General features: G+C 34.8%; 1 protein-coding gene across 1 annotated transcript in view; it reads right to left on the bottom strand.

The window, feature by feature from the left end:
* LOC142334965 (uncharacterized) overlaps positions 1–12,290 on the bottom strand; it is a 70,576-nt gene extending 58,286 nt beyond the window's left edge. Inside the window, exons 1-2 of the mRNA XM_075383296.1 lie at positions 11,947–12,290; positions 1,682–1,889 (exon numbers count right to left, since the gene is read on the bottom strand). Coding sequence (XP_075239411.1) covers positions 1,682–1,889; positions 11,947–12,081 — 343 coding nt within the window. The 5' untranslated portion in view covers positions 12,082–12,290. The remainder of the gene's footprint in view (positions 1–1,681; positions 1,890–11,946) is intronic.
* Between the last annotated feature and the right edge of the window lie 1,351 nt (positions 12,291–13,641).

Below are 13,641 nucleotides of genomic sequence, written 5' to 3'. Positions count from 1 at the left end.
AAACAAGCTGATTCAATTAATTTCTCTACTTTTGGAATCAATTCTGTGCTCTAATATACAAAAAAAACGTTGGAAACGCTCCTTATTGCCTGCTAATGGCTATTTTCCATGTTCAGTCACAAGAAGGTTGCTTAAACTAATCTTATAAATTTGTGTACTCTTCAAAATTGGGAACCAAATTACAACATTTGCAGCCCCATTTAACTCTTTTTTCTTCTTATCCATAACAATCCAATTATGTTAAAAAATGAATTGAGGTGACATTTGAACGTTAACGTGGAATCGATTGACCAAGATGCAGTTGAGAGCAGTTTTTTGGCAAAATCATATTTGGCTTTTGTACTTTATTTCGTACATAAAAGTTTCAGATAAACAAAATTTATCAGTTTCTTTCAGTACTTTTCTAGTTTACTCAAAAATCTTGTCTCATATTACAAATTGGCCGGCTGAAATGATATCATCAGCGGTCTGGGCAACTTCAAAGCCACTTCGTTTTTAGTAATTGTCGTTTTATTAATATAAATCAGCAATTTGAAGGGAATATGCACAGGTGAGGATTTTTTGCAGGATTCAAAAATTTTTTTCTCTTTTTTGTTCTCGCAAATCTTGAACTCTCTCGTCATTATCGTGCTTCTGGCTTTCTGATCTTTGCAAAGTTCAAAAAATTCCAATTATGCTTCCCACTCCTTGGACGAGATTAAGGCAACTAATGCAAATGCGAAATAAACAAGTGCCCTCGGCTCAATGGGCAAAAGACTCGCTGATATTTTGTGCACAATTTTCTTTGAAATTTGTGCACAATTTGAAATTTTGCAAGATTCTTCATTGAGAAACATTCACCTTACAACAATCTTTGAAGATTGATGCCGCATTGCAAGTTCCTAAAAGATTAAAATTGGGTCTAGAACAGAATAGTTGGAAAAACCCATCTCAAACAGACATGTTTTTTTTCTGAACAGAATCACTTAGTTGATAAATTAATTTATGATAAGACAGTGTTCGAGGAAATTTGGGCATGAAAAACCCTAGGTTGACGCGTGAAAAGATTTTTTGTGGCAGTTACAAGTGGTCTCGGCTATGTAATTAAAGTGGGCAAATCCCCCTCCCCTCGCTTCTTCTGCTATAGAACGCTTTTATAAAGGATTGGAAGGCTAACTAAATTGTCCATTTACGATTTTCAACATGAATTGATAAAATTTGCGATTTTTAACCATAACCGATACCTGCATGTCTCCAATGATATTAATGATGATAAAATTCAAACTTCTGAACAGAACAATTGAAACAGAGTTCATGTCACTTGAAACAATTTTTTTTCGCAGATTGAAGTTTGGATGAAAATCTTGCAAAAATCTTGCAAGATCTTGCAAGATTTTGCAAGATACCCATTCATTTTGCAAGATCTTGCCAGATAACCTTTTTTTTGCAAGAACCATCTGGTCTCGACTGAGGTTTCCCCACCTCGACTTTATTGGCCTTTTCGTATCCATTCCGAAGAGCCCCCTCCCAGTGTTTTCCCCCTTATAATTATGTGATGTTATATAGAAAGTTGCTATGTAAAATTAGCACAAGCGCCAGGTCGCGTAAAAATTTATGCCCACTAAACCTGGGGGGGGGGGGGGCAGAATAGATTTTGCATTTTCATTTGGTCGACATCTGAACCTGTGTAGCATTAACTTACATGACGAATAGAGTGAATTGCAGAGGCTCACTGTCATTCCTGCAGCGCCTGCAGCCAATTGTGCAATGACAAACTCAGGAATATTGCAGCAGTGGATGCATGCAACGTCCCCAACCTTGTACCCTCTCTGGACCAGTCCGTGAGCCAAGCGGTACAACTTGCTTCGGACCTCTCCAAAAGTCACGGTGCGGTTGGCTGTGATGTCGACCTAACAAAATTTACAAAGAACGGGTAAATGACATTTTGCCCTGTGCCAAAATACACAAGGCCACAATACCCCCCCCCCCCCAAAAAAAAACGAAAAATGCTTGCTTTTGATCAATGTACTGCGCCACTTCGTTAAGTTTCTATCAGATAAGGTGGAAGCAAAAAGGGTTAGCCGAATATCTGTGTGAAGTAATGCATTGTAAAACATCGAATGTTTCCAGTTTTGTTGCTCTGTCAAATTTTTGAGTTTGGAGTTTTTTAAAAGTTTTCTTATTTTGCCAAAATATCATGATGGCAACTAAACAAAGGGATTTTTAAGACCGGAAACCACTTTGTTTTGGATTTGTCTGGCTTAAAGTTAGAGGCTGTGATACTCTTTAAATGACCTGTTTGAATGCTGTTACTTTTGTCAAGCTTTGCGCTGTTCTCATGCCTCTTGATGCCACTGTCTCTGAAAAGACTATTCTCAATTTAAAAAATGGGGTTTTGCTTTGAAGTGGATGATGTTTGTGCCCTGTTCTCAATATTCAGTTTTTTCTCTCTCAGGCTACAAGGCTCATTTGCGCACTTTGCTCCACAATTAGTATTAGACTCATTAGTCTCAGAAAACTGGCGTCACGTCTGTTGAAAAAAATGTAATTTTTGTATGTGGATTTTGGAAACATTCTCCTTGATGTGACGATTGAGTCTGTTTCTGAACTAGAAATGACAAGCCCCTATCTGCAGTCACTTGAGGCGATGAGAGCTACAGAAACTTGATTTTGGGGATGTGTCTTGAGTTTCGTTCTTAACAGCTGTAATTGGAAACTAATTATTTTCAGCGTTTTTACAAAATAAAGAAAGGACTCTGATCATCACCAAACTTGAGTCTTAGGTTTCATGCCGCATCTATAGGATAATAAAAAACAAGGATCTTTTCCGTTTGTGCCCCCACCCCACCCTCCCCCCCCGTACGGTATGCACTCCTTAGCTACAGAGCACTTGTACCCCGTGCCATCAAATAGTAAACCCTTATGTAAAAATATGGCACGTGCGTCTGGGGGGCCCAAATTTTATGCACCTGGTAAACTGAGGCGGGGGGGGGGGGAGATCCGAAAGCAAATAATTGACTTGAACCATTTGTGCCCGGGTCGCCGAAAATTTGCCTGTAATGCGATATTGGTGTCCCATTGACAAGTTGCACTGTTCTGTGATGGGTATTTCTTCAGACGTTCATTTTTTTGTGGAATGCTAGAAATGATCAGGGGTATCTGTCTAAAGTTTTGATGTCCTCTATTTGTTTTCTGCATTCACAATCAGGAGCTCGCTAGTTTCACTTGAATCTCTTTTTTTAAAAGCATCTTGAGCTTCTATGCGACTGATGTCCTCAAGTAGCATCAATACAGTCTTTATCCTCTATTTAAGTCATTTTATAGAGAATTTTGGGTTGCATTTATAATCTCTTTAAACGGTTTAAAAAAGAACCAGAGAAAATTTCTGTTTGCGGTGTATTTGGCGTACTTATGAAAGACAATTACCGAACAAGGAGGCTCGGTAATGTGCGTTCGCATATGAAGTTCCGACCCCATCCATCCACGTTTTGATTTAATAGTCTACCAAATGAGGAAGGGAATGAGAAGGTTCAAAAAAGCACTTATCCTTCAACAAACAATTAAGTGACGTAATGCTGGATTAAAGAGCCGATGAGACTTGCCATCATTCAGATTCCTGGACAACACACACACACACACACACACACACACACACACACACACACACACACACACACACACAAAAACCAAGGATAGCAAACATTAATTACGACCAAAACTCGATAACTATATTTAAAAAGCAGAAAAAAACGAAAAAGGAATCCGATAAAATAATCAACCTGCACTTCATTAGATCTTCACTGGATCAGATATAAGATCTCTCATTAATGCGACTCCGTGACAGGCCGACAAAAAAAGCAAAAAGGACAAAGTGACAAATTTCACAATTGCGTTTTTTTAAAACAACCTATTTCAAATTCATTGAAACCATTTCGTATGAACTCGACTCATTTGGAAGGCTAATTTATACGTCATAGGAAGCAATTAAGATTTGTTGTTATCCGTAATATGACGGACGACATAACAGCAAAAATCACAGCAAAAATGAAAGAAAAAACAATTAGAGCTTAACAAGAGCTCGGAGCATCAACCATTGAAACCACAGGCTATTCATGGAGAATTTTTAACTCCGTTAACTTTTCACTTTTTCAACGCCAATTGAGCCACCCCATTACTAATATTAGCAAATATCCAAAAATCAAACATTTGTTATGAAAATGCGTAGTACCAAAACCAAGTAACCATTTGTTTAAAATAAAACTGTTATAAAGTGTGAGTCTTGGATTACCGGAAAGAATACGCAACCTGTCGTTGCTGAAACCCAGCTACAAAATTAAAAGAAACAATAAATGAGGGACGTAGCTCAAAAATCTATTGATTCTTTAGAAGAAATGTTTTTGAAAGTTTAAATTAATCATAAGTTTTCAACTTAAAACAAATGAGACGAAATCATATGACGACAAAACCACCAAATACAGAGAGAACCCAAAATTTCACAAACAATTTATCAAAGCGCCAGTGTTGAAGCTGTTATATCTACGATACCTTAAAAAAATTAAAATTTTAAGCTGATTAAATCGATTAAATGATTTGCATTGGTCCTTTTTGATTCGAACTGGGTCTTCAAGGTAGAGGTTCTTTGTGGAAAAGACAACAAAAAGAACCACAAATTTGGACGGGTACTGAAAACTCACGAAATATTAATGAAAACACGTTTCAAAGCTGCTCTATAGACTTCTGTCAAACAAAAACCAACAGCAAAAATATTGTTCTGAGCAGCGAAAAAATCAAGGGCTTGTCAATAATAAGACTCATTTTTTTGTTGCCGATAAAGCGAAAAAAGACGGGATTAACAAAAACGCTTGCTTTAAAAAAATTAATTGAAAGTCTTTTAAACCGCCAGCAATAAACTGAAATCAGGGAATAGATTCAATTAAACAATCGTGGAAGCAATCAAAATTTTTGATTGTCATAATTTTGCCGAACACCAACAAAAAGAACAACATTTAGAGAAAGAAACAAAAAAGCATCCTAAATGTTTTTGGGACAGCACGGATGCTCAGCCGATAAAACTATAGGCTATTCACTGAAAACTGTAAACAGCTTCGTTAGTGGGTTCCTTCAATGCAAATTGAAACTGTCTTTTATGAGATAAGTTGAGAAGAGGATAACAACTCCAAATACAGAAAAAATGCAAGAATTGGGATTTAAAAAATTATTTGCCGGGAAAAATTGTTTCAAAGTTATCAGATATTTTAGTGCTAATCCCAAATCAGTAAATAAGTTGGTAAAAAAGCCAAAAAATACTTTTTGAATACGAAACGACTATAAGGATTACTTTTTCCTTCTTTTGAGCAAAGTTTTACCCTGCATAATTTGAGACCAGGCTACATGTGGACAGATTTAAAAAAAATTCAAAACTTCACTAAATTTCTCTAAAAACAAAAATATTCAAAGTTATAAGAGGCAATAGATAACAACTGAAGGCATTGCATAGGCTCAACTGCAACTCAACTGCAACCAAATAAACACTTTTTGAATATGAAACCACTATATTTTTTATTTTTCCTTCATTTGGACTAAGTTTCACCCTGCATAATTTAAGACTAAGCTATATGTGGACAGAAATAAAAACTTCAAAACTTCACTAATTTGCTCACAAAACAAAGTTATTCAAAGTTATAAGAGGCATTAGATAACAATTGAAGGCATTGTATAGGCTCACCTGCAACTCTTTAAGAACTCAATTGAACATTTTTTTTTTAAAAAAAAATGTAATCATGAGGCTGCAAAAAGAATGACAAACGAATCCAAAACAAAAAGAGTTCATTTAAAGTTTACAAAAATATATCGTCAAAGCCAAGAAAACTATGGTCTTTTCTTTGAAATCAAAATATATTTTCATGTGGTTTTACACTGTTGCATATATGGCTTGTCCTTGATTGGGCCGTGATTTGAAATAGTTCTTGTTGGTAATCAACAAACAAAATAAAAACTGCGAAAAAAGTTTTCAAAAAGACCGCGCCCTAATGTAGTTCAAATAATTAATGATCGTAAAAATACATGATGAGTTCAAACCTAGCTCTAATTTTTATTGGTTAGCAAAAAATTATTTATTCCATATAATTGCAAAGTACATCAATTAGTAAATGAATTATTTTCATAAACCACAAATCAATCACGCAATTAGTTTGATTTTCAGGTTTGTTTTTCGAAAAACCAACAAAATTTAATTCCAGAAATTTCTATAGGAAGCTAATGGACTGCTATTTTTTGAATTTTCAAAGATTGTGACAGTAGATGTTAGTTCTCTAGTTCCTACAGATTTAAACGAAGTAGGAAACAAAAACTTAATTGAAGCCTTTTAAAAAAAGTCACAAATTCAAAAACTTTAGCAGAAATATTCACAAAAAACTCGGATAAAACAAATTGGCGATCCTTCCCTATCCTTAAACGTAAATCCAATAACATTGTTTCCAAAAGTATTAACAAGTGTTTGAAAAATTGACGCAAATTTGGTCAAAAATTACTGAAAATTTTTATAAAACAACGGAAATCACTCTACTTTTCTCAAAAGTTCAAACCTCAATAATTCCCTGTGAAAAACGAAAATCAAATAAAAATTTTTGTTCCACGTTCTAATCTGGACGAGTTTTCTAATGATACCAGTCTTTTAATGAATCCATCATTAGTCTTTTCAGAAGTCTGCCTTTTTGCCTCTGAAGTTTTACATGAAATTCCTTCGTTAATTCTTGCTTATAATGTAGTCAATGTATGCTACATCAATTGTAACAATGTTCAAGAACCACAATTCCATCAAAAGATAGTTGTTTGAAAAACACATAGTTCAAAATTTGAGATGGGAACGTAATTCCAGTCGAGTGGTTTTACTCAATTTACACAATTAACAAGTCACTAAGTTATAACTAGTCACTGAGTTGGTTATAACCTTGTTCTATCAGTATTCATATCGCTCTCAATGAAAAAGTATTGAATTACCACAGAAAATGAGGTTGGATTAAAAAGTAACAAGCTGCCCAAGCACCGCAAAAATCATTTACATGAACAGACGATCTAAATGAATTTTTGAATTCATATTCGTACCCCAGTTCTAGGTATAGACTTTTGGAAAGATGGACAAGATGTACCATACTTGACACTTTTTAGCTCTGAAAAGCCGTTAGCTGGACTTTAAGTCAAGCTTGATTTTGGCTCGACTCACATTTTTCAGAAAAGACCGACTTTAGCTCGACCAACGATTTTACAAAAAACATTAGCTAGATGCACAATTAGGGCTGGACTTCAGCTCGACTCAATGTTTGCAAAAAAGTTAAACTCCAAAATGTTTTTTCGTGGTCCAGCTGAAGTCCAATCAATCGTTATGCGAGTCGGTCAGGCTCTGTTCACTGGTCCACCATTCGTCTTTTTATAACCAACAAAAGCGAACTCAGGTCTTTTCATTGGTCCAACATTAGTCTCTTCACAATCAATTAAAGTCGTTCAGAGTCTTTCCATGCGCCATCATTAGTCTTCTCATAAATGTGCTTTTTTGCCTCTAAAGTTTTACAAGAAACTCTTGCGTTCATTTTTAATTATAATGTAGTCAGCACGTATGCTATTTCCTTTATAACGATGTTCAAGGACCACAAAGCCTTCGAAAAATAGTTGTTTGACAAGAAAGATAGTTCGATGTTTAGGAAGGGAACACAAACTAAACAACACCACATTTTTGTCATGGCTAATGTGAATAGGACAGTCTCACTAAAGCTAACTGGTTTCATTCAACCTAGTAATGTGGTGAAATAATCCAGCTGTCATAACGCTTTGTGTTAAGAGTTGACAAAATTGACGAAAATTTTGTCAAAAATTGCTGAAAAAATGAATAAAATCAACGGAATTCACCTTACTTTTCTCAAAATTTTAAACCTCGATAACTCGCTCTAAGAAACGATAATCAAAAAATTTTGTGTTCCATAATCTACGCTGGACGATCTTTCTAAAGATACCAGTCTTTTCATGGGTTCATCATTAGTCTTTTCATAAGTCTGCTTTTTTGCCTCTAATGTTTAACGTAAAACTCCTTTGTTAATTTTTGCTTATAATATAGTCAGCTTGTAGGCTACTTCAGTTTTAACGATGTTAATGGACCACAATTCCTTAGAAAGATAGTTTTTTTGAAAATAGATAGTTGAAAAATTGTGAAGGGAAAGCAAACTTAATAACACACTTTTTTGTAATGGCTAATGGGAACAGGACAGTCACACTAAGGCTACCTGGTTTCATTCAACCAAATAATGTAATAAAATACATTAGCTGCCATTATGCTTTATTTTATGAGTTGACAAAATTGACAAAAATTTGTTCAAAAACAACTGAGAATGTCAATAAAAACAACTGAACTTACTCTACTTTTCGAAAACAATTTAAACCTCGATAACTTTCTCTTTAAAAGGAAAATGGAAAAATCTTTTTAATTCCATATTCTGCGCTGGACGAGTTCTCTAACGATGTCAGTTTTTTCATAGGTCCATCATTTTTTCATAAGTCTGCTTGTTAGCTATAAAGTTTTATTTGAAACCCCTTCGTTCTTATTTTCGGTTGTTCAGTCTTGCTCCCCTGCTGAGTCTGATGTACAGAAGCAAAACAAATTATAATTCCGAATTGGTAAAAGAGCAGACTTATGAAAACACTAATGGTGGACCCAAGAAAAGACCTAAAAGAAAAGTTCTCTAGTTCCTACAGATTTAAACGAAGTAGGAAACAAAAACTTAATTGAAGCCTTTTTTCTTTTAAAAAAAGTCACAAATTCAAAAACTTTAGCAGAAATATTCACAAAAAACTCGGATAAAACAAATTGGCGATCCTTCCCTATCCTTAAACGTAAATCCAATAACATTGTTTCCAAAAGTATTAACAAGTGTTTGAAAAATTGACGGAAATTTGGTCAAAAATTACTGAAAATTTTTATAAAACAACGGAAATCACTCTACTTTTCTCAAAAGTTCAAACCTCAATAATTCCCTGTGAAAAACGAAAATCAAATAAAAATTTTTGTTCCACGTTCTAATCTGGACGAGTTTTCTAATGATACCAGTCTTTTAATGAATCCATCATTAGTCTTTTCAGAAGTCTGCCTTTTTGCCTCTGAAGTTTTACATGAAATTCCTTCGTTAATTCTTGCTTATAATGTAGTCAATGTATGCTACATCAATTGTAACAATGTTCAAGAACCACAATTCCATCAAAAGATAGTTGTTTGAAAAACACATAGTTGAAAATTTGAGATGGGAACGTAATTCCAGTCGAGTGGTTTTACTCAATTTACACAATTAACAAGTCACTAAGTTATAACTAGTCACTGAGTTGGTTATAACCTTGTTCTATCAGTATTCATATCGCTCTCAATGAAAAAGTATTGAATTACCACAGAAAATGAGGTTGGATTAAAAAGTAACAAGCTGCGCAAGCACCGCAAAAATCATTTACATGAACAGACGATCTAAATGAACTTTTGAATTCATATTCGTACCCCAGTTCTAGGTATAGACTTTTGGAAAGATGGACAAGATGTACCATACTTGACACTTTTTAGCTCTCAAAAGCCGTTAGCTGGACTTTAAGTCAAGCTTGATTTTGGCTCGACTCACATTTTTCAGAAAAGACCGACTTTAGCTCGACCAAAGATTTTACAAAAAACATTAGCTAGATGCACAATTAGGGCTGGACTTCAGCTCGACTCAATGTTTGCAAAAAAGTTAAACTCCAAAATGTTTTTTCGTGGTCCAGCTGAAGTCCAATCAATCGTTATGCGAGTCGGTCAGGCTCTGTTCACTGGTCCACCATTCGTCTTTTTATAACCAACAAAAGCGAACTCAGGTCTTTTCATTGGTCCAACATTAGTCTCTTCACAATCAATTAAAGTCGTTCAGAGTCTTTCCATGCGCCATCATTAGTCTTCTCATAAATGTGCTTTTTTGCCTCTAAAGTTTTACAAGAAACTCTTGCGTTCATTTTTAATTATAATGTAGTCAGCACGTATGCTATTTCCTTTATAACGATGTTCAAGGACCACAAAGCCTTCGAAAAATAGTTGTTTGACAAGAAAGATAGTTCGATGTTTAGGAAGGGAACACAAACTAAACAACACCACATTTTTGTCATGGCTAATGTGAATAGGACAGTCTCACTAAAGCTAACTGGTTTCATTCAACCTAGTAATGTGGTGAAATAATCCAGCTGTCATAACGCTTTGTGTTAAGAGTTGACAAAATTGACGAAAATTTTGTCAAAAATTGCTGAAAAAATGAATAAAATCAACGGAATTCACCTTACTTTTCTCAAAATTTTAAACCTCGATAACTCGCTCTAAGAAACGATAATCAAAAAATTTTGTGTTCCATAATCTACGCTGGACGATCTTTCTAAAGATACCAGTCTTTTCATGGGTTCATCATTAGTCTTTTCATAAGTCTGCTTTTTTGCCTCTAATGTTTAACGTAAAACTCCTTTGTTAATTTTTGCTTATAATATAGTCAGCTTGTAGGCTACTTCAGTTTTAACGATGTTAATGGACCACAATTCCTTAGAAAGATAGTTTTTTTGAAAATAGATAGTTGAAAAATTGTGAAGGGAAAGCAAACTTAATAACACTCTTTTTTGTAATGGCTAATGGGAACAGGACAGTCACACTAAGGCTACCTGGTTTCATTCAACCAAATAATGTAATAAAATACATTAGCTGCCATTATGCTTTTTTTTATGAGTTGACAAAATTGACAAAAATTTGTTCAAAAACAACTGAGAATGTCAATAAAAACAACTGAACTTACTCTACTTTTCGAAAACAATTTAAACCTCGATAACTTTCTCTTTAAAAGGAAAATGGAAAAATCTTTTTAATTCAATATTCTGCGCTGGACGAGTTCTCTAACGATGCCAGTTTTTTCATAGGTCCATCATTTTTTCATAAGTCTGCTTGTTAGCTATAAAGTTTTATTTGAAACCCCTTCGTTCATATTTTCTGTTGTTCAGTCTTGCTCCCCTGCTGAGTCTGATGTACAGAAGCAAAACAAATTATAATTCCGAATTGGTAAAAGAGCAGACTTATGAAAACACTAATGGTGGACCCAAGAAAAGACCTTAACTCGATTTTGTTGTTATGGAAAGACTAATGTTGGACCCATGAAAAGCCCTTGCTCGACTCTAATTGGTTATTAAAAGACTCTAGCTAGACACAAGAAGAAAACATTAGCTGGACTTTCACTAGTTGCCGGACCGTGAAATTATAGTCATTATTGCTCAACATTACTGGATTTTAAAGCCTTTTTTTAGTCGAGGTCTAGACCTGGGACAAACTCGGGGTTTGACCAATGCCGCTCGTTAAACTGCCTTAGGTCTTTCCACTTATGCCACCAATGCGTATCATTTCCGTCTATTACCCTGTGTAGCAGCAATTTTTTGGTCAACCATTTTTTTGGCTTTGCTATTTTGCATGTTTAAGGAGTGCTATGACTTGTGCAGATAATTAGCTTCTACATGGTGGCTGAAAACGCATGTACTAGAGGTTGCATGTTTAAGGAGCGTCAAAATGTACGAAGAATAGGTGCTTAAAAATTAGCATTCGAGTTAGAATTAAGATACAGATTGGAAAGGTTAGATTGTAAAGATAGGAAAGACACTGGTTAAAAAATTGGACATGGCAATGACAAATGATTTAAAGTTCAGAGAACAAAACTGAAAATGTTTAGTAATGACTAATGATGCGCAGTTTTTTAGCGCAGTTTTTGTATTGGTAGAGGCAGTGAAAAGAACAAGCAAGCGCGAGAGTTTGTTAACTATTCATATGTCTATGTCTATCTGTCATGTGATTGACCAGGAGGAGGAAGAGGGGATGCTTCGACCGAAAAGGATTTTCACACTAGGAAATAAAATAAAACTTTAATTAATGATGTAAGTATATGTACTTACATAGGCAATTTTGTCGTCTGGCGCCGACTGGACACTACCCTGGATAATAAAATGTGCAAGGGTACCCTCGCTAGGTTCCGCAACTGTTAACTCCTGCCCTTTAAAATGAGCTGACTTTTCACTTTTTTCACCCATTACAAAAGTTCAATTAAGTTTTTAATTTGATAAAAGTTAGCAAAGTTTATACCAACTATCTCAGGGACTTTCGTATACAGAAGTATATATACGCCAAATTATGATGAGTTACGTATAAAACTCTTTTGAAAATTGGAACAACTCAAGTCTAAAGAATATTTATTCAAGTTAATGCTCGAAAGTATAATACTAAGTTCGACTTGCGCCGTGTCAGACAAACATGAGACAGCAAGAATTATTATAGAATGTCGTCAGAAATAATAACTCTATTAATGTGAGTTAAGTTTCGCCGCAATTAAAACGCGTTTTAGCGAACATCAGTTAAAGAATACGTTCATGCTGAAACTTGTAGATCCCTTAATCCATTAAGACAATAAATTTAGTTTAAATAAATTTACTTTATTGCGGCGAAAATGGAGAAAATGGTCCCGATGTTAAACTCCATTCGAGTGGTTTTACTTAGTTAACAGAATTAACAAGTCACTTAGTTATAACTAGTCACTGAGTTAGTTATAACCTTGCTCTATCTATTTGCCGAAACATAGCATATTTGACTGTACTTAAGATGTTTGCGAAATAACAGCTCTTGTGCAAATAGAATTGAGATGTACTTTATACACCTCATTCAGAGCAACATGGCAATGAGAAACTCAAGATATGGTTTCGAACGATAAACTGTGAATTTTATTCATTGCCCATTTTAGCACAAATTGCCCACAAAACTTGAGCCCAAATTCTCTGGTGATTCATCAAATGTCACAAACTGATTTCCGATTCTGTCAACTAGCATTTCATTTAATCAATGTCAATGAATCTTATGCGAATATGCTTCCAAACAATTATACTTTCCAAAAGCTCAAATAATTTCACAGACTTCAATTTCTTTTGATCGCAGAGCTCCGGGCAACAATGAACTCACGAACTCACCTAAATTCAATACCAAAAAATTGAGCTCCCGGGAGGACGTTTTTTGGCAACCACATCGGAGCTCTGATCAGAATTTTGTGCACTCACTAGGACTCATATTAAGTTAATTTGTTATTATTAAATAATGCAATCCGGGTAACACAAATTTGATAAATTTTAACCAGACATGTCGCATTTTGAGGTCTTCTTTAAAAAACTTGGGGTGTCTTAGTAAAGTTCGGCTCACAAAACAAATACAATAAAGAGAAAGCCTTTGAAAGTTTAAATAGTAAGCAAATGTAAGGACATATACATAAAAGGGATATTGTTGTGTCTGGTTGAAGCAAATTCTTACCACGACCTATCAAAGAAGTTGCGAAAAATCCAAATGCAAAAACTCTCGACCAGTTGTTTTTTTTGCAAGTATCAACTAATTTTCTAATTATGCTCAAACTGAGCGACCTAATATTTCGTTTTTATTCAGAAAATTTGCATTCCATTGGTCTGAAACTTTCATCAAAATTAGAACTTAGCGCAAACAAATAGAGGTTTGCATAATTTGTTCTTGGACCAAACATTAGAACGTTTTTTTTTGTTTTTGAAAGAGAAATCAGCTGGCCTCAGTTGTAAAACATTCCAATTATTACAATGTTT

Source organism: Convolutriloba macropyga, chromosome 1 (assembly GCF_964194025.1).
Source record: "Convolutriloba macropyga chromosome 1, txConMacr16.3, whole genome shotgun sequence".
NCBI lineage: Eukaryota > Metazoa > Xenacoelomorpha > Acoela > Convolutidae > Convolutriloba > Convolutriloba macropyga.
Note: the sequence above shows the minus strand (reverse complement) of the source record. Positions and strands in the feature narration are given on the sequence as shown.